A 17,814-nucleotide genomic window follows, 5' to 3' on the forward strand; every position below is an offset into this window, starting at 1 on the left:
TCAAGATAATTTAGAAATTGAAATCTGTACACCACGGTGCTTGCAAACCCTCCCAGCTGAATCATCTGCTGGGTTTGTGGCCATACATTCCAGTCTGTCATCCAGACTGGTAATGAAAATATTGCACAGCCCTTGTGCCTGGCTGGACCCGCTTCCCAGTGCTCTCCCAGTTAGATAACAAACCCTTGATAATTACGCTCCGAGAACGGTGTTGTCATGCAGCCGTTTTATGGTGATTGCATCTGATTCACGTTTCCTTACCTGGACCTTACGGGGATATCATGTGTCAGAGCTAACAAAGAAGCATTTCTGAATGTCCTTATCACTTCTGGACGTTTTTCTCTGTTGCTCCATAGGTTTCTGAAGCTGGAAGGGACCATAGAGGTGATGGGATCTGCCCCTGTCCATACTGAAAGTTTAGGTGAGCAAGTCACAGCAGATTTATCAGGAGTTTCGTAACAGGATGGTTGCGATGTGACAGCTCCAGGAGATCAAGAGGAAACAAACGTGATGTGCTCATGGGTCCCAAACAAAATTAAACAATTACCTGAATCCAGTCTTCAGAGCAGCCTTTGAACCAATCCCAACCCTTTTTCTGCAAGGGCTGGAAAAATAAGGAACGTGTCTAATCCGTACCAGGTACCAGCCGGCAGTTATCGGTGCCTACGTGCTGCTACTCAGATCTCGTTAGCTGTCTAATTGGATAATAGGCAGTACACTTCACAACTACATAAGTTTATTAAGCTTAATCTGCTTTGGAGCAGGGAGGGGAAGATGTGCTCGGTGACAAATGGGCACAAGAAGATGCACAGTGGGGCAGTGGTGTAAGTACGGGGCCGTGTCCCCCTCACTTCAGTTCCAGCAACTTCCTGAGGCAGGGGCTCTGTATGTCTGCAAAATTTACAGTAATATTTGAGTCCCAGAGCAAAGAGTTGCAGCACTTTCAGACTTTGCCCATGTTGACCAGGCAGCTTCACTTTTAAAAGCACAGTTTTTCTAGTGGTTAAGTCCTTCTCAGAGGGGACTTTTGATAAAACGTGCAGGATCACTTTGTCCCTGTTGATAAATCCAATGTGTTATAGCAAAGAATATGCTTCTCTCTTTCTGTGTGTGTGGGACACCTGGACTTTGCAGCAAATTCCTGGCCCTAAAGCTTGTTTCCAGTACATGAAGCTGTGCAGTGGGCAGGATCAGAAAGCTTTCACAGGAGTTGGTATGACCAGTTCTATACATGGAGGGGAGGAACCTATTTGATTATTAAATACTCTTCCCTTTCTTCCCTGAGAAGATGAAATTACTGCAGTTACCCAGTTCTAAACTTTTGGAGTGGATTGACTCTTTTCAAAGGCATAACGAAAACAAAGCCAGACTTCTGTAGATGAGTGTTTTTATTTAAAGATGTGTGGATATGAGCACATTTGATGAGTTGTCACCACCTGTTGTATTCTCAGGAGAAAGTTCTACAAGGTGCAAAAGATCCATCTGCCAAGGGGATCTTTAGCTCAAGGTAATGGGAGAGTGACTGTGTGAACTGTGTCGTGTCCAGATGTTGGATGCCTTTGGGATGGATGCCCTTTGGATGGATGGAGGGTTTTAGCACAAAGCTCAAGCTGAGCCCAACTTTTGGCCCTGTATCTTGGGTGAGCTGCCTACAGCTTTTCAATTATTTCTTGCTTCACCTCATCTGAAAAGTACTTTCACCTTGTTTTGCTGTCCAGCATCTGCCTGTAGTTGGCAGGAAAGACAGGAGCAGGCCTCTTAATCCTCAAGTGTCTTAAGGAAATGTAAACTCTGCTAAGTGTGCTTATCACAGAGCAGCTCATTTACCAGCTGTGCAAAGTACCTTGTGGTTCATTTACATGAGATGTTTAGAGGATTCTCTGCTGCTTTCTGTCTTGACATCTGTGTTTGTGGTCAGTAAGGGTTAAGAGGGAGGCACTTGTATTGTGTTCCACTGTATTGTGAATTTAGAGCCTGTTGACTTTCCCCTGGAAAATCTTATTTAATAGGAAAACTCCTAAATCGCTTTTATTTTGGGTGGTGGGAAAAGATTTCAGGGCGTTTGGTCCATTTTGGTTTAGACAAACTCCCAAACCACCAATTTATTTTGGATGATCTAAAGAATATCAACTGAATACAGAAGAGTTTTTATAGTTATCCACACCTGAACTAAAAGCATGGTCAGCAGGGAAAAATCATATTTTTTCCAAAGGGTAGCTCACATCTCAGCATCCAGATTACCGGGACAAGCTCTGTGTCCTTGTTTTCCCTACGTAGTCCCACTGAGGCACTGATGGGGGGGAGCTGCAGGTAACTTTTTCCTTTCTGTTGCACGTACCTGGGTCACATTGCAATTGGAGGCATCCAGAAGGAATGAAGGAGAGTGGTCTGCTGCAGATGGTCCCAGAATGAGGTGATGGTTGCATGTTTTCTGTTGCAATATCCACTAATAATGCCTTTTATCTCCTGTCCCAATCTGCTGTGTAATGACATGGACTCCCATTCTCAATCCGTCATCAACTTCCAGTCAGGCTCGACTTCAACCCGTACTTATTAAAGGGTGAAGAATGCTCTGTCATGTGCAGTTGATAAGGGAATTCAGAAATAAAAGTGCATATTAAATTGTCAGTAGCCTTTTTTTTTTTTCCCCTTTAACTTTGACTGGAAAAAAATGATGGCATAGCTTGTTTTCCTCCTCCTACGTCGGCAATATCTGGGCATGCCCAGCTCTGGCAGGATTGCTTTTCAAAACCAAGGTAACCCTTAGGCTGGTCCCGTCTGGCTGCTGCCTGCTGCAGATCAAACCTACACCCAGAAATGCAGGAATCAAAAGCAGAACACCTGCTTGGTTGGTCATTAGTGTCTTCTTGACAGATTTTAAAACGTACTGTTTTCAGAAAAATGAGGAGTTGACAATTGCGCGCTGAGGATTCGTCCTGCCACTCTGGCTGGGCGTGGATGAGCTGTCCTTGTAGAGGGATCCACAGTAGGATGGTGTCACTGTAGGTCTTCATTAGGGTCTTTAAGCACTATTTTAAGTTTCCTGAGCTTAAGTCATAGAACATCTGACGCCTGGAGTCAAGGCCTTCCCTGTGACAGGCAGGCCTCTGGAGAGCTGTGCAAAGATCCTCGTGTCTCCCCAGAGCGGTGCCCTGTGTTTCAGAAAGGGACATTGTGAGTGAGGAGAACAAGTTTCGGATCACATGTCCCCCAGCAAGTACTGTTCTTTCGATAGGAAGACTTGTTGGAGAATGTTAATTGAGTCCCTTTTTAAATGAAGGAGGCTTTGCTTCCTTCCCAAGTTTTCAAAACAGATTTTCCAAATACAGTGCCTATGTTTCATTCAAGTGTAAATCCTTTCTCTTTAACCTGGAAGTTATCCCAGAAAAAAGCCTATCCATTCACTGCAGGACAGACCTTTGTGGTTGTAGTGGAGAAAAAAGCAGTGGATCAAATTGTCCAAACAGGAAGGGAATTAAGAAAAGCCTTTGCTCAGTGAGCAGAGCTCTCATTTCGGTTTAAATGGTTGTCCTACAAACTCCGCTTTACATCTCCATTGCTTTTGAAGCATCACACAATGATTGAAGTGTCTGCTAAATTTAGAAATGACAAATTTTCCCTGCCAACATGCCAGCCTATCTGTAGGGATTTCAGCATGTAGTTATGGGATGGATGCAAGCAGTGATTTGAAGTTTACTGGCTTGTTACCTCATCTGGCTTGCACATGGCTCAGTCCTGGTGGGGATCTAATACCTTACGCTGATTCCTTTTCATTTGAGGGCATTAGTGGAAATGCTTTTTTGGCACAGCCAGGTGCCTGTGCTGTTTTACATTCGGTGAAGCCGAGGCACTGGGAAGATCAAGCGTGGTGTGCCGAATAAAATGAGCTCCCACCTGAACACGTTGAAATTGTGCTAAATTTTTAGCAAGTTATGGGTAGGATTGTCATTCTTTTACCCCAGTCACATTGGAAGGCTGTGGAAGAAGAGATAAATCCCAAATGTCCCAGTTCCAAGATTCTGCTGTTTACCATATGACAAGTCTTCCTGCTCTGTGAAAAATCTCTTAGATCTAAAATCTGTCCTTTTTTTTCTCAGCCTGAGCTATTTAATTTTTCTCTCTCTGAGCAACGTTTTATCTCAATTCTGCGAAGCTGTTTGAGGCACAGTTTCATGAAGAGGATCAATACAAAGTAAACTTCCTTTTTTTCCATTAAAATGTCTTGATTGTCACAGGGAAGGATTGTTTTGAGTTCAGGTGTGTTGGGAGAAATGAAAGGCACCTTGCAGCAGTGATAATCCATCGTTGGAGTGCGTCCCATGGCACTCCAGGCTGCACTTGCCTGCAAGGCACTTACTAACCTCAAAGCACAAGAAGTCGATGGGAGGAGGTTTTCTGTTGGAATATCCAGACAAAATTTCATCCTCGGGCTTTGTTTTGAAGTTTGCAACAAGGTGGGAACAAAGCCCAAGGTGTCACTGTGGTGTTTTCATCTCCTTCCTCACCCACCCTTCTGTTTCTTGTCTTTGATTTCGTTTGACCTTTAAAGGTCCCCTGCAGCCCAAACTATTCTGTGATTCCATGATTCACGAGCTGTTTCTGCTCGCTGCTCCATGTCACACTTGGGAGGAAAATCACTCAGCAGGGTGAGTTGCTTCTGTTGCTTTACAGCAGGGATATATTCTTGTGTAAGAGGTTTTCCATAGCAGTGCCGATTTCCTTTGGATATCTCCAGGTTACCTGGATGCACACAATGTATAGGGAGGAGAAGGTCGATGCTTTTGTGTTAAAACATTTCTTGTTGCTGCATGCAAATCTGTGGGGAAAACTCCAGTCTTCTTCAAGGGAAGCTTCTGGTGGGTACAGACCTCAACCAGCCAGTCTGCCAGCCATAAGCCAGGCCTCCTCAGGATCCAAGGACATGCTTCCCAACCTGAATTCCCCTGCCTTGGGCTCTGGGCTGCTGTGTGAGCATGTTTGTGCAGACAGCAGGATGGAGAAGGCTGTGTATCTCAGCGTGCTGAGACGAGCCCTGGTTATATGTCTGCTGCCTTAAGGCTGGAACATGTGGTTTGCCTTCAACCACGAGCCCAGGAGAAGTCCCCTCCACGCAGCTGCACCTGGAGAGACATATTTTTCCTGGAGTCACGTCTGGTCTGTTCCAGGCTGAAGTCGATCCAGTTATTGTGGGAGTAAATCCATGTGGTGTTTGGCTTTTCTAATTTTGGCTCTCTTCCCGTGGTGTTTCTGTTGGATTTAGTGATTTTCCCTGTGGCTTGAATGGTGAAGAAGTGGTAACTGCTCGGGGATGGCTTGAAATCAAAGACTGAGTGTGGGTGTTGCTTTCAAAAAGAGAAGAAATGATGCTATTTCGAGAGCTGTGCTGCTATTTCAGGGCAGTTTGGTTGGTCTGGGTTCTGAGAAGTGGTGAGAAAAAATAATTGCTTTTGGGCTAGTGTGTCTCATATGGTGTGTCCTGAAATGATCCTCATGTACACATTGAGCTGGAACCAATACTGAGCCTCTCTGCATTGTAGATTTATTCAGTCTCCTCCTAGTACAGAGGATGGGAGGAGAAGAAAAGACTCCTGTTGGAACTTTGCTCCCAAGCTTGCTGCAACGAATTTAAAACCCCAAGCCACAGTGAATTCCCAAGTGTAATTTGGACACCAGTGTTTATTTGACTGAGACACGATTGTGTACTGAGTTGTGCAAACACGGGCATGTTTCCTATTTAATTAAGGCAGGTTTTATCAATTAATTTTCCCAAACAATTGGAGAGAGAAGGAGAGTGAAGAAGATAAGATCACACGGTTGTGCAGGCAGGATGGAATACAGCTCCTTTTGGCAGCTGGAATACGAGTTCTGCAGGAAGCTTGTTTGCAGCATTGTTCTATCCTTTATGTCAGTGTTTTTTAGTTTATAACCTCTTTTTTTTCCCTCTGTAGTTTACTGTCTCTCTCTCCTTCCCTTTACAGTCCTGAAACACCAAGCTTTGCTTTCAGCAGGAGCTCAGCAGTGGCAGATACTTCCCGATGCTCAGTGTGATTGAGGAGCTGAAAATAAGGGAAGATTCCCACTAGGAGGTCAACCAGAGCCTAGGAAGCTTGCAAAGACATGGGGAAAGGCAGGCCAGTTTGGGACTGGTTGTTGCTTGTCCTAGTTAGTTCAACAGCTCTGTTCCTGAGCTGTTAATCCTTTGTCCTGAGCTTGCTGTGCTGGTTTAGGTTCTGACCAGCTGACAGTGTGGATAGGTCTCTGGTGGTCAAAAGGATTTGGAAACCAGTGGCATTAGAGCTTTTGGCTAGATCACTGTTTCTATCCCCAGGGTTAAGATGAGGATATCCCATTCACTGCAGCAGGTTGAACACCACTCTGATGTCCCTGTTCTCTCCAGCTTCTCCCGATGCAGAAAAGGAGTGTTCTGGCAGTGAAAACTGTCTCTGTGATACAATAGAGGGATGTTGTGGGATGCCTTCTGTGTAGGTGGGACCTTTTACCTATCTGCAGCCTTCCAAAATCAAGGGGGTGCTGATGCTTCAGCTACAGCACATGCTTGTTCAGTCTGCAGGGGATTTGCAGAGCAGTGGAGTTCCTGGATTTCCTCTGTTGTCCAAGGAACATGCCCAAGCTGTGCTTTTTGTTGCTGCTGTGATAAGCTGCGTCCTGTGTAATAAATACTGTAGCCTCTGTCACACAAACACAGTGCTACAGTGTTCTGATCTTGCTGGCTGTGTAGGCAGGAGAAGCTCCATAGCCCCAGACTTCATTCTCAGCCCATTTCTCTGGGAGTCACTTGAGGATGATGACCTCCTCCAACAGGAGTGTCTGATGGTAGAGAAAATCTTCCAGTCCTTAATTTTATCCCCTCGCTGTAAATCAAGATGCTGAGCCACTGGCCAAGGGGTGTTCCAGAGGCTGCCAGAAGGGACCTTTGCAGAGTAGTTCCAGATGGCCTGCTCCCATCCCATCCCCTTGGAACTGGCAGGGCCTGCCATGTTCTCACCGTACCCTTCAGCCAGAGGAACACAATTATTTTAATTTATTTTCTTTTCTTTTCCCTCAGATGAGGAGGATTTGGAAAAACGCATAATGGTGCATTTTATCAGCGAGTTTTAAATGGTGTGATTCATCCCCCGTGTTCTTGGCGTGACATTCCTTGGTTTATTTTTTGGATATCCGTGCAGTTCTGTCAGTGCCAAGCACTGTATGGAGGTGCCCCGTGGCAGACAACCTGCTCTGCCCATATGTTCACTTTAAAGAAAACAACATCCAGCTCATAATAGGAAGTCTTTATACTGCATGCCAAGACGCTTGGGGCTTGTTAAATATATTCTACTTGTCAACAACTACCCAATTTAAGAAGTAGCCTTGGTGTGAATCAGCTTTGAACAAGTTCATTTGACTCGAGGGATATTTGCAGGCATTAAAACAAGTTGGATCACAGTGGTAAAAATGTGCAGTGGTTTCCTGATCAAAAGCACCAGCCAGTGACCCATTTTTTTTCTGTTTAAATCTCCTCCAAACGTTCAAAAGTACTGAGATTTTCACAGTTAGCAAATTTTTGGTGATTCTGGGGGATGGGGGAGGCTTAATAGGACAAGTGTTTCAGGGGTCCACTGGATGTGGGTGTGGGTGCTGGTGGCTCATTCCAGTGCTTCCCATCCCTCCTGGTCTTGAAGACCGACTTGTCCCAGATGCTGTTCCATCCGCATTTCCCTCTCTCCATGGACTGATTAGTCAAATCACTCAGGGATTTGGACACAATCTATGTCTTTTCTTGCAACACAGCTTCTGATAAGCTGCTCAGAAAATTGAGTGGCAAAGGAGGTGCCCAGTACCTCTGAGACAGCAGGAGGTCTTATCCTGGAACCTGTTCCACCATCTTTGCTGATTCAGACTTAATTATAAAATGTCAAATTTCATGGCTAAGGGTCTTTTCCAACCTGAATGGTTCTATGAGTTCTGTGGTTTGTTCTCTGTCTCCCCCCTGCATTTTTCCTGCATGATGATGGTGTGGAAAGAGGCAAAGGGGACGCCTGTCTTGGGTCATACTTGTGAAAAAATACCGTTTGTCAGAACTATTTGTTTTTGTTGTTGTTGAAGAACTTGAACATTTCTGTTTCCTTTTCCAGCAGTGTAAGACCATGCAGTGGTACCGTGGTGGGAGGCTGCATAAGATCTGATGGCCTCAACTTTAATATCCAGCAGCTTTGGGTTGCTTCTCATTAATAACTAGTGGAGTAGTTTACAGAGTCCATTATTTGTTGTGTGTGTATTGAAGAAGCACAACTTCTTCCCAGCTTGGGAAGAGGAGACAATTTAGTGTGGCCATTTCTCTGTCTCTCCTGAGATGAGGGGAGGTTATATTTCGGGAAGTGAGTGGGTAAATGAAGTTAAAGCTTTCAGGTAAATGAACAAAAACCCAGCTAAGGTCAACTTCTAAGGCTGAAGACCTGAGTCTGGACTGTATTTTTTAGTGCTGTGTTTCCCTCTGTCTCTTTTGCGATGTGTCCTGAGGAAGAAGAGCTCAGAGTCAACCTGAAGTTCTCTCCTGCCTTGAAAAAAGCAGGATTCTGAGGAGGTTTTGGGCAGGAGGCTGCAGGTTTGGTGTATGGGAAGAACGGGAAACATTTTGGCACGCTGCTGTCCAGGAGTACACGTGGGGTGTTATTAAAGCCTTTCCTTCCTTGATGTCTGATCCAACCCTGCAGTCCCTGTGTGTCAGTCATTGGGCTGGGTCAGTAATTTGTAACTGGGGCTGGTAGGTGCTAATGGAAGATCAGCATTTTCGGTGCCTGGAGGCACACTTGATGGCTTGGGCTTTTACCTGGGTTTATTTTAGTGGATTGTAGCTTTTGTCTTCAGTTCCAACTTCAGTTTCTCTCTCATAGCCACCCCTATAAATTCCAGAAGCTCTCTGGATATCAAATCACTTCATTTCAGCTCCTGCCTATGGAAATATAAGGGATTAATGAGTTGCTCACTGGCAGCAGAGTGCTGGCTTGTTTGTACCACCATGGTGAGAAAGATGAGCATGGTCATCTCTCTTTCCCCGGGGCTGGTGGGGACAGGGGAGGCACACAGGACAAATGGATTGTGGTGATGGTGTGGGGTGCAGTGGAGAGGGTGCTGCAGAGGTGATGGAGGTGCTCCACTCAAGACCTGCTTGGGACCAGGGAGAGTTGCCCACTCAGGCTCACGTGTCCCCCCCGCAGCACCTGCAAGGCTCCTCGCTCTGGTCAGGCATGATGGGGTGATGAGGAGCATGGGGATGGAGTCACACTGATGGGAAAAGCAGGGATTTTGCATCTGTCTTCCTTGTTTCAAGTACTGGAAAACACTGTGTTCAGGGAGGCCGTGCCGGTGATGGTCCTGGTTTGAGTAGGGTCTTTCAAGGGCTGCTTCTGACCAGCACTTGAGTTTCTGTGAGCTGTCAGAACAGGTCTCCTCTGCCCACCCCTGGCAGCTGCCTGCAGAAGGGGGCAGCAGCGCTGGTCTGGGGCTGAGTGACTGTTCCAGCTGCTCCATCCGCCTGGCAAACCTGTTCAGACTAAAACACTGACTCGGGTAAAGCCTGAGCTCGAGGGTGCCCATGAAGTGCCGCTCTCCAGGTAGTTTCAGCCCAGCAGTTGGAGGTGAGCTGCTGGCATGTGCAGGAGTAACATGAGATAACCGTGATCTCAGTGGTACTTGTGCCTGAGTGACACAGGTTTATGAGCTTGGGAAGGGCTCTGGTATGTATGTAGGAGGCTGAGGACTGTTATCCTGCTCCTGCAGCTCTCCAGGTAGTTGAGTAAACGAGGTGTGTCGGCTTCCGATGCCGTAAAGCTCCCGTTGCGCTGCAGTCGCAGCCTGGGCTGGTGTTTGCACAACCACTTACAAAGGCAGTTTGTAACAGCAGGCTGGGTTCACCTGGGGGTCTGACTGACGTGGGGGACTTGAGTTCAGTTTATAACACTCCTGCCTTGTCCTGAAAGGGTGTAAATGGTGATTCTGGAAAGGATTGTGAGTTTGACGTGGATGAAAAAAAGAGGGAGAAAGGAAAAAGAGACGTACCTTCCAGTTTGACATGTTTACAGCCTGGAGAGCTTGGAAAGAGCATCTTGAAATAACAGGCAGTAAGGATTAATGTGCTTGTGTCTGAGGAGGCTGATGAAAGGGGGAAAGAGGGAGAAGTTACAAAATGCCTGTTTGTTGTGCCAGGAGCTGTGGAGAACCACAGGAAACGGCGCTGGGAGGCACTGACAGGCAGTGCTGGGGCCAGCCCAGAAATCCCTTCCACTTCATTTTTGTATCTGTTCAGAGATATGATCTGTTCTGCCCTGACCTGTGCTTAGGGGACAGCCTGAGTCTGAAGCCTGGAAAGGTGTTAAGAGAGATAAAATTGCTCCAACTAGAATAATCTTTCCAAGCACTTCTCCCTCAGCTTAGGGAAAAAAGGTGCATTAGAGATGATAATTGAAAATTCTGTTACTGCAGTTGCTTAGGCAAAGGTTACTCATTACAACTGTGCACTTGCTCAGTACAAGTAGTGCTGGGCTGTGTAATGAGTTAATGGCCTAAAAACTGCAGTGTCTCTGCATCTGCTGAATAAGTCACCTTTCTGTTTCTGTTGTGGAGCTTTTGCAAATGGGTTTAGCTAACAGAGCTTTCAGATAACCACTTTTCCTTATGCAGCTGATGAAATAATAGAGATTATTGCACCTATTGGAAAAAGGCTTTTGAAACTCTGTATGAAAAAGTTTGCTGGTATTATTATTATTTTTTTTATTGCTTTCTGAGGCCCAGGAGATGGGCCTCCAGATGCTCTGGACTGGATGGTGATCACAAATTTCCATTCCTCAGGCATCTCTGGAAACCACCTGCATGTGTGTTCCATCTCTACAACACCCTGCTAATAATGCAAGGGCTCACAGACAGACAGTTCTGCATCGTGGTAGATCCCTGAGGTGCAAAGACCAGGAAATTTTGTCTTGCAACTCTGCCCTGGCCACATCCATGGAATGGGCAGGAGCATTCCCAGAACCACAGCCCTGTCTTCTGGTGGAACTGGAGTGTAAATGTCTGTGATAGATTGAATCCTGATTTGGAAGCTTCAAGCAATATCCTCTCTGTCTTTAGTGAAAAGGATTTCAGCAGCTGATTAGCGTCACTGTTAAAAATGAGATACTTTATTCTTGTTGTGATGATTTTTTTTCTAGCTTCTGCTCTCGGTTGCTCAGTCTCACTTTGTCTCTGCTTAGATTGAATGAAGCCTTTTGGTGTCAAGTATTCTGTGTTTGTAAACACTTTGAGGCTGTGATGACAAACCTGCATTACAAACACATGTGTGTACAGTGCCCCGTCATGTGCTGATAGGATCTTGAATAGCTGCACTTAAAATAATGAGAAAATAGTAGTGTGTTTATTTCTTGTGCTTCCATTTAGTCTTTCAGCTGAGTCTTGCTGGTTTTATCCGAGTTCCTTTCAAACACATGGAATATTGTTGCTTAGTTTTTCTGATTAAGGATGATGCTTAATTCCCATAGTTTCAAAACCTGGAGGGAATAAAGTGATTCTGCTGCATTTTTATGCTGGGGCTGCTCAGTCTGTGCAGTCAGCAGGGAATTTGTTTGTGTTGATGCTGCATTTCTCACCCTCCAGACTGGCTGTTACACTTGTTAATGTGAAGACTGTTGATATAACACCATATAAGAGCACTCAGGAAGGTTGGAGGTCTGTTTTAAATGGTCTGTAAGCTCCCTTTCAGCTTGTCCATCCTGAGATGGGAATGTCAGAGAGCAGCAGGATGGATTGCTCCTCCTCTCCACGACCTGAAAGGCTGAGGGCAGCAGATGCAAGTTGGACACCCAAAATAATGGGGTTTGTAGAATGCCAGGAGCTCACAGCTATGGCTCATGGGTATAAGACAACCTGAAGTCTGAAGAAAGGTCACTTTTTAAAGATTCACCAATCCTGATGGACCCCCAGCAAACAAACCCCAAAATCCCAACCAACCCCCAGCCAAGCCTTCAAGCACACAAGCCTTGTTTTCAGCCTTGCCCAAATCTTTGTCTCATCACAGCTACAACAGTACTACCACGGGAGCCTTTGGGTGAGCTAAGAATAGCAGATTTCCTTGAGAAATGCTTTTGTTTATTTGGGTTTTGTATTTTTAAGTAGTTGGAGCCTTGGTGACCTTTTTCTGAAGGGTCCTAGAAGAATAGCCTGCTCAGAGAGCATTGTTGTGATAAGGAGGGCAGTTGTGAACTGCCTTAATTCTCTGGCTTCTTCCTTGTGACCTGTGAGGTTTTACTGGCAAAATGAGGGAAAAAAAAACCTCGTGAAGTTGTCACACCTCTGAACTTTTCATAGCTGAGATCAGCAGAGATTAAAGGATGGGGAGCTCAGAGGATTGAAGGGTAAAAATGCCAGGAATGGAAACCCATGATTCTGGGTTGGTAGAATGATGCCCAGCTTAGAAAACATATTTTTGCAAAGATTTGTCTGCTGGGAAACAGCAGTTATGTTCAGGATTTATTTTATTTTTCAGGGAGGGGTTGGTTTCAGGGATTTTTTTTTAAAGGGTTTTATTTTTTGAATGAAGGAAATAGAAGGGGATCAGTGAAGGGGTAGTGGCACGTAGGGAGGCAGGGGCAGGATGGTGATAGTGAGGAAAGGGAACAGGTCTGGGAGTAGAAGTGATTTAAATATCCTGAGTGAAACACACATGAGATAAGAGGATCAAAGCTGTATATTTAAGACAAAAGAAAGATGTGTATTTGGATATTTTATTGTGGCCTGTTGGCTGATGGGCAGGAAGGCTGTAAGCAAGACAAAGCAGGGAAATTTGACTTTCAGTGACACTGTGCTTTAGTGCTACCCTTGCTCTTAGATGGACACAAAGTAAAATTACAGCCTGAAAGAGACTCACAGTACAACAGCCAACACACTTCCTACCCTGTGATTAAAAGAGAAAAAAAAAAAGGAGAAAGAAACAACTGTTTTTGGCAACTAAGAAAAAGTAAAAAGCCAAACTATCTTTGTGTCAGGGGACCTGGTGATATTCACTGGCTCGAGCCCTGACTGGTGGCTTGGCAAGTGCTGAAGGGAGAGCACTGAACACACTGAACTGTGTTTTATGTGCTTGTCTTAACTTGGGAGCCGAGAAAAGTGTATAATTGATACTGAAATAAAGTGCAGTGGGGATTCATGTATTTATATCACCTGTTCATTTCACAATGGAACGTGGATCCTGGTTGGAAAGCTCGAGCTTTTGCTAAATTTTAATTGCCTTCTCCTGCTGATCATACAGTAAAGGTTGTTTGCTGAGTAGGGGTGGTTTCCAAATCAGGGTTCTGTACACACAAAATACCCTGTTATTTTCTCATCTGTCTAGACAGGTCACCTAATCCAGTATTAAAATGCTGAAACGGGAGGGAAAACATTTTCTGGAAGCTTTCATGTGAAGAATTCACAGGAGCTCGCCAAAACTAGGATTAGGAAAGCTGTGCTTGAAGAACTGACCTGACCTGTTTCAGTTTCTATAGGATGTAGATGGCAGAAAAGATGTTTCCTTCTTGTGGCAGTTAAAATACGTGGATCAAAGTGTTATTTGGAGACTGAGTAGCGTTGTAGAATGTCTGTGGGAGTGAGTTCTCCCCCTCTGTTCTGCCCCGGTGAGACCCCCCCCCTGCAGAGCTTCCTCCAGCCCTGGGAACAACAGCACAGGGACGTGGAGCTGCTGGAGAGAGTCCAGAGGAGACCCCGGAGTTGCTGCCAGGACTGGAGCCCCTCTGCTCTGGAGCCAGGCTGGGAGAGCTGGGGGGGTTCCCCTGGAGAAGTCTCTGGGGAGACCTTCCAGCAATTATAGAAAAAAGAGAGTGACTTTTTACACAGGCAGACAGTGATAGGACAAGGAGGGAACAGTTTTAAACTAAAGAAGGAGGGGTTTAGATTGAATGTTGGGATGAAGGTCTTACCTGTGAGGGTGGGGAGGCCATGGCACAGGTTGCCCAGAGAAGCTGTGGCTGCTCCTGGATCCCTGGAAGTGTCCAAGGCCAGGTTGAATGGGGCTTGGAGCAACCTGGGCTAGTGGAAAGTGTCCCTGCCCATGGCAGTGGGGTGGAACAAGATGAGCTCTAAGGTCCCATCCAGTCAGGATTCTATGACTCTCCGTTCCGTTGGGCAGTGGCAGTTGGGACCTGCTGCAGTGGCAGTTGGAAGTGGTGCAGTGCCAGTTGGAACAAGCTCTGGTGGCAGAGCCAGAGTTTGCACACACTGTGCAGATCCCTCGTGCAGGTGAGTCCAGCTAAGGGTGGATTGAGCTGAAGCTGTTCCAGTTTAAAGATTTTTAAAACAGTTCTCAGATCCCCATTGGGGCCACCCTCCTTTTCATACCACTGCTTAAAACTACAGTCTGGTGTCAGCTCTCCTCAGAGAGTGGATGTTGCTTGGTCAACATACATAAATGCTCTAAGATCCTGGAGAAAAAGGGACTCTCCAAATGAAACTACTGTTACCTTGAACTTCGTTAGTACATGTGATCAGAAACTTCAATAGTGTCTTCAGTGCAAAGGTTCGACCCTTCTGGTGACGGAAGAGAGGAATAGTCAACACTTTGACACTGGCCAAGCGTTGGGTGAATTGAGGAGGAACTCAGAAGGGGTATCCAGCAGCTTGGCAAGAGGAAGAGGCAGAACACTGTCTCCTTGCATAGCTTGTATTCAGTAAGTGTTTGGGGAGGGAGGATGGTAAAGCTAGGAATTGTGTGTGTGTTTTATCCAAATCATTGGACACCAACAGATTCCAAGGACGATGAATCGTGGGCTGTGTGTTTATCCTTTGCAAGCTGAGACTGATGCCAGTGTGGGCCTGGTGGAGTTTGGGTCTCTGTACCCTGTTCCTTCACACTCCAGAGGGCAGGTGTGAACTGCCCAGAACCAGATGTCTACACACTGACATTTGTGTGTAAAGACATCCTGCACTGGTGATCCCTGATTAGGGACCCTTAGCCATGGACTCAGGCTGCTGAGTCCCACTTACTAAAATAAGGTAATGGGACCTGAGAACTAAGGATGGACACTGGTATAAAGATGACTTCTGGGAGTTTACAAAGGAAAATTGGGTCCTGCTCAGAGGAGCCGTTGGATGTATTGGGTAGGCGGAGGTAGAGTTGAACTGGTCGGGACTGGTGTGGGTTTGAACCTCTCTTCATCAAAGCCCAAGGCTGATCCTGATGTGGCAGGACAGCGTTGGCTCCAGAGGCTGCATCACGTGGCTGTGAATTTCTGAACTGGCCCTTGTTGGCTTTCATCAGTTGAAACGTTTTCCCGTCTGTCCCATTTCTGTAATGATTGGTTTGATATCCAGTCTCCGTGCTTGGAGCTAAACCCTCCTTACCTAGTGCCCTGGTTAGAGGATCTGAAGCTTATGCTTTGTGGTTGCCACAGTGGCACAGTGGAGCTTCATCACTGGGTCGTGGAGCTCGTCGGCACTGGGTACATCGTTCTTTTGTCTTTATTTTTCAAAGCCTTTACCACAAAATTGCCACTTTCAGAGGTTATATAAAAACATGGGAGTTTGAAAGTCCTTTGGAAATAGTCTACATCGTACAAGAGGGTGGAGATTTCTGCAGTTTCCAGTACTGGTCCTCCAGGCTAAAAAAGTTGTTGCATCCCAGTTTGACCTCAGTTATCCTTTCCGTGCATCCCATTTTGAAAGGCTGGGTCCAGTTCACAACTTTCTTTTCTCTTCTGCCCGGCTTCTCTATTTTCAGTTTTCTTTTTGCCTTCCCTGGGAATTTTTAACCGCGGAGGATAAGCGTTTGTAAGCGCTTGTTTGCTTTCTTCCCGTAGGTTCCTTAGAAAGAGAGCTTGGACGGCATGCAAAGTTGTGAAATATCTGCAGACAGCACGGATGATCCTCTTAGTAGTGGCCTACGGAGAAAGCGACAGCCTCGAATAGTCGTTATCGGTGCTGGGCTCGCGGGCCTGTCGGCAGCCAAGGCGCTCCTGGAAAGCGGCTTCACGGATGTAACTGTCCTTGAGGCGACCGACCGCATCGGGGGCCGCGTGCAGAGTGTGAAACTCGGTAAGAGGGGCCTTTCCCTGCTCTCCCGGCGGGGCTTTGTGTTGTCGTTGGGTTAATCCGACCTCGGGAACGGGATATGTGCACGTGCAGCGTTGGGTTGGGGTGTGGTGTTGTCGGGAACGTAAATCCCCGGGCTCCTTTCGGGGTGATCCCGTGCTGTCTCGTGCATCAGTCCCGACGCAGCGCTGCTCCAAACCCCGTGTTTCCGTGACATAAAGATCTGGATGATTTGTTTTCACTCTCGCAGGAACAGCTCTGTGATTAAGGAGCTGCACTGAGACAGTTTCCACCCAGGTTTTCCAGCCTGACTCTTGCCCAGGAGCAGCCAGTAAATCTCCAGGCTGGCAAATGTTTCTCAGGGCTTACAGCGCTTGCAAAGGGGAAGCTCTGAGCTGTTCTGCCTCACAAACAGCCCCATTCATTTCCCTTGAAGTAATTTACTGTGTAGGGCACTACCCACTGGGAATCAGGCTGCTGGAAAAACCTCTTCAATGCAGCTTTCCCACCTCTGCAGGTTCTTTTCTTGGTGTGTAATAGAGGTGCAGGCGCTGGGTATTTGAATCCCGTGTCAATTGGAAGGGCTCATAAAATCTCTAAATGCAAAACTCGTGGAACAAACGTTGTCCTTTGCAGCACAGGAGTCAGTGAAACTATCTAGGAGGACGTTACTTGTCTCTCCTCTGCAGGAGGGGAAAATCTCTTCGCTTTTACTGCATTTTCCTCCTGATTTCAACAAACCAGTTCTGTTTCTATCCCACTGTCTGAATTTATTACCTTTGGCCTCTTCCTGCCCTGTTTTCTTTTTATTTCTTAGGTGATTACATCACTTACTGTGTTTTACTCAATAAACTCTCCACAGTAAACCAACAGCAGCATCCCATGAACTTGCAGAAGGGAAATGAATGGAAAGGCAGTTGGACAAATCTAATCTCCAGGGTCTGAATAGGGCACTTCACATTCTGCTGAGACTTGGCATAGAGCTGAGGATGGGAAGTGTGTCCTTTACTCACAATCCGCTGTATTAAAAATATCCTGGATCGTGCCTGTGAGAGGAGGGAAGTGCCAAAGAGCTGAAATCTTCAGGGAGCAATAGATCATTCTGCCAGTACACCTGTGAAATAGTTTTGGTGTATTAGTTTTGAGATTGATTCTCTCACCTTCGGCCACCTTCACCAATAACTCACATCTTTACCTTTGCTGGGAATCCACCTCCTGTTCGTTAACACTTCTTAATTAATGCGAGACAAGAGCAGACATTACAATCTGGGGGAGGTCTCACAGTTTGCAGATAAAACTGTTATTTGCAAGGCAGAGACTGGAATCCAAAGTCTTGATCTTTTAACACCTTTCCTAAAACTGCAAATGGTCTTTTCTTACCTTCTGCAAACTCTCAAGGCTGCCCTGTGTGGGTGTGGGCTGCAGTTCTCTCCCGAGGTGGATCCGTGTTTTGACCCCCTGTGCTCTTGGCAGATTCATGTGCCTTTTAGCAAACGATTTTGGAGCCCTGTTGGGTGGTGAAGCAGCACATATTCAGAGCCTGCTTATTGCCTGGTAGGAGGGCACGGTCCTGGGCTGTGTTTTCTTCTTCTGTGCTGCCTGGAGCAGCAAGACTGCACCAAGGACGTGCAAGACCTGCTCATTTCTCAGAACTGGCTAAAGCTGCATAAACAACTGTTAAAGAAGTGGTTCTTCTGGGCCTTCAACATATGACCAGTTTGATCTGGCCTTTAAATGTTAAAT

The 17,814-nt window shown here is 46.2% G+C and overlaps 1 protein-coding gene across 2 annotated transcripts in view; it reads left to right on the forward strand.

Annotated features, from left to right (window-relative positions):
* The window catches only part of SMOX (spermine oxidase), a 51,523-nt gene that overhangs the window by 11,245 nt on the left and 22,464 nt on the right, over nucleotides 1-17,814 (forward strand). The window contains exons 1-2 of one of the 2 annotated variants that reach the window (XM_027712645.2): nucleotides 14,150-14,283; nucleotides 15,840-16,074. In XM_027712645.2, coding sequence (XP_027568446.1) covers nucleotides 15,867-16,074 — 208 coding nt within the window. In that variant the 5' untranslated portion in view covers nucleotides 14,150-14,283; nucleotides 15,840-15,866. Of the gene's footprint in view, nucleotides 1-14,149; nucleotides 14,284-15,839; nucleotides 16,075-17,814 lie in introns of those variants that run through there. The other variant, XM_027712646.2, reaches the window with a different exon arrangement.

The sequence above is a fragment of the Pipra filicauda genome, unplaced genomic scaffold (genome assembly GCF_003945595.2).
Source record: "Pipra filicauda isolate LSUMZ 115617 unplaced genomic scaffold, ASM394559v2 scaffold422_size665910_pilon, whole genome shotgun sequence".
In the NCBI taxonomy this organism is placed as follows: Eukaryota; Metazoa; Chordata; class Aves; order Passeriformes; family Pipridae; genus Pipra; species Pipra filicauda.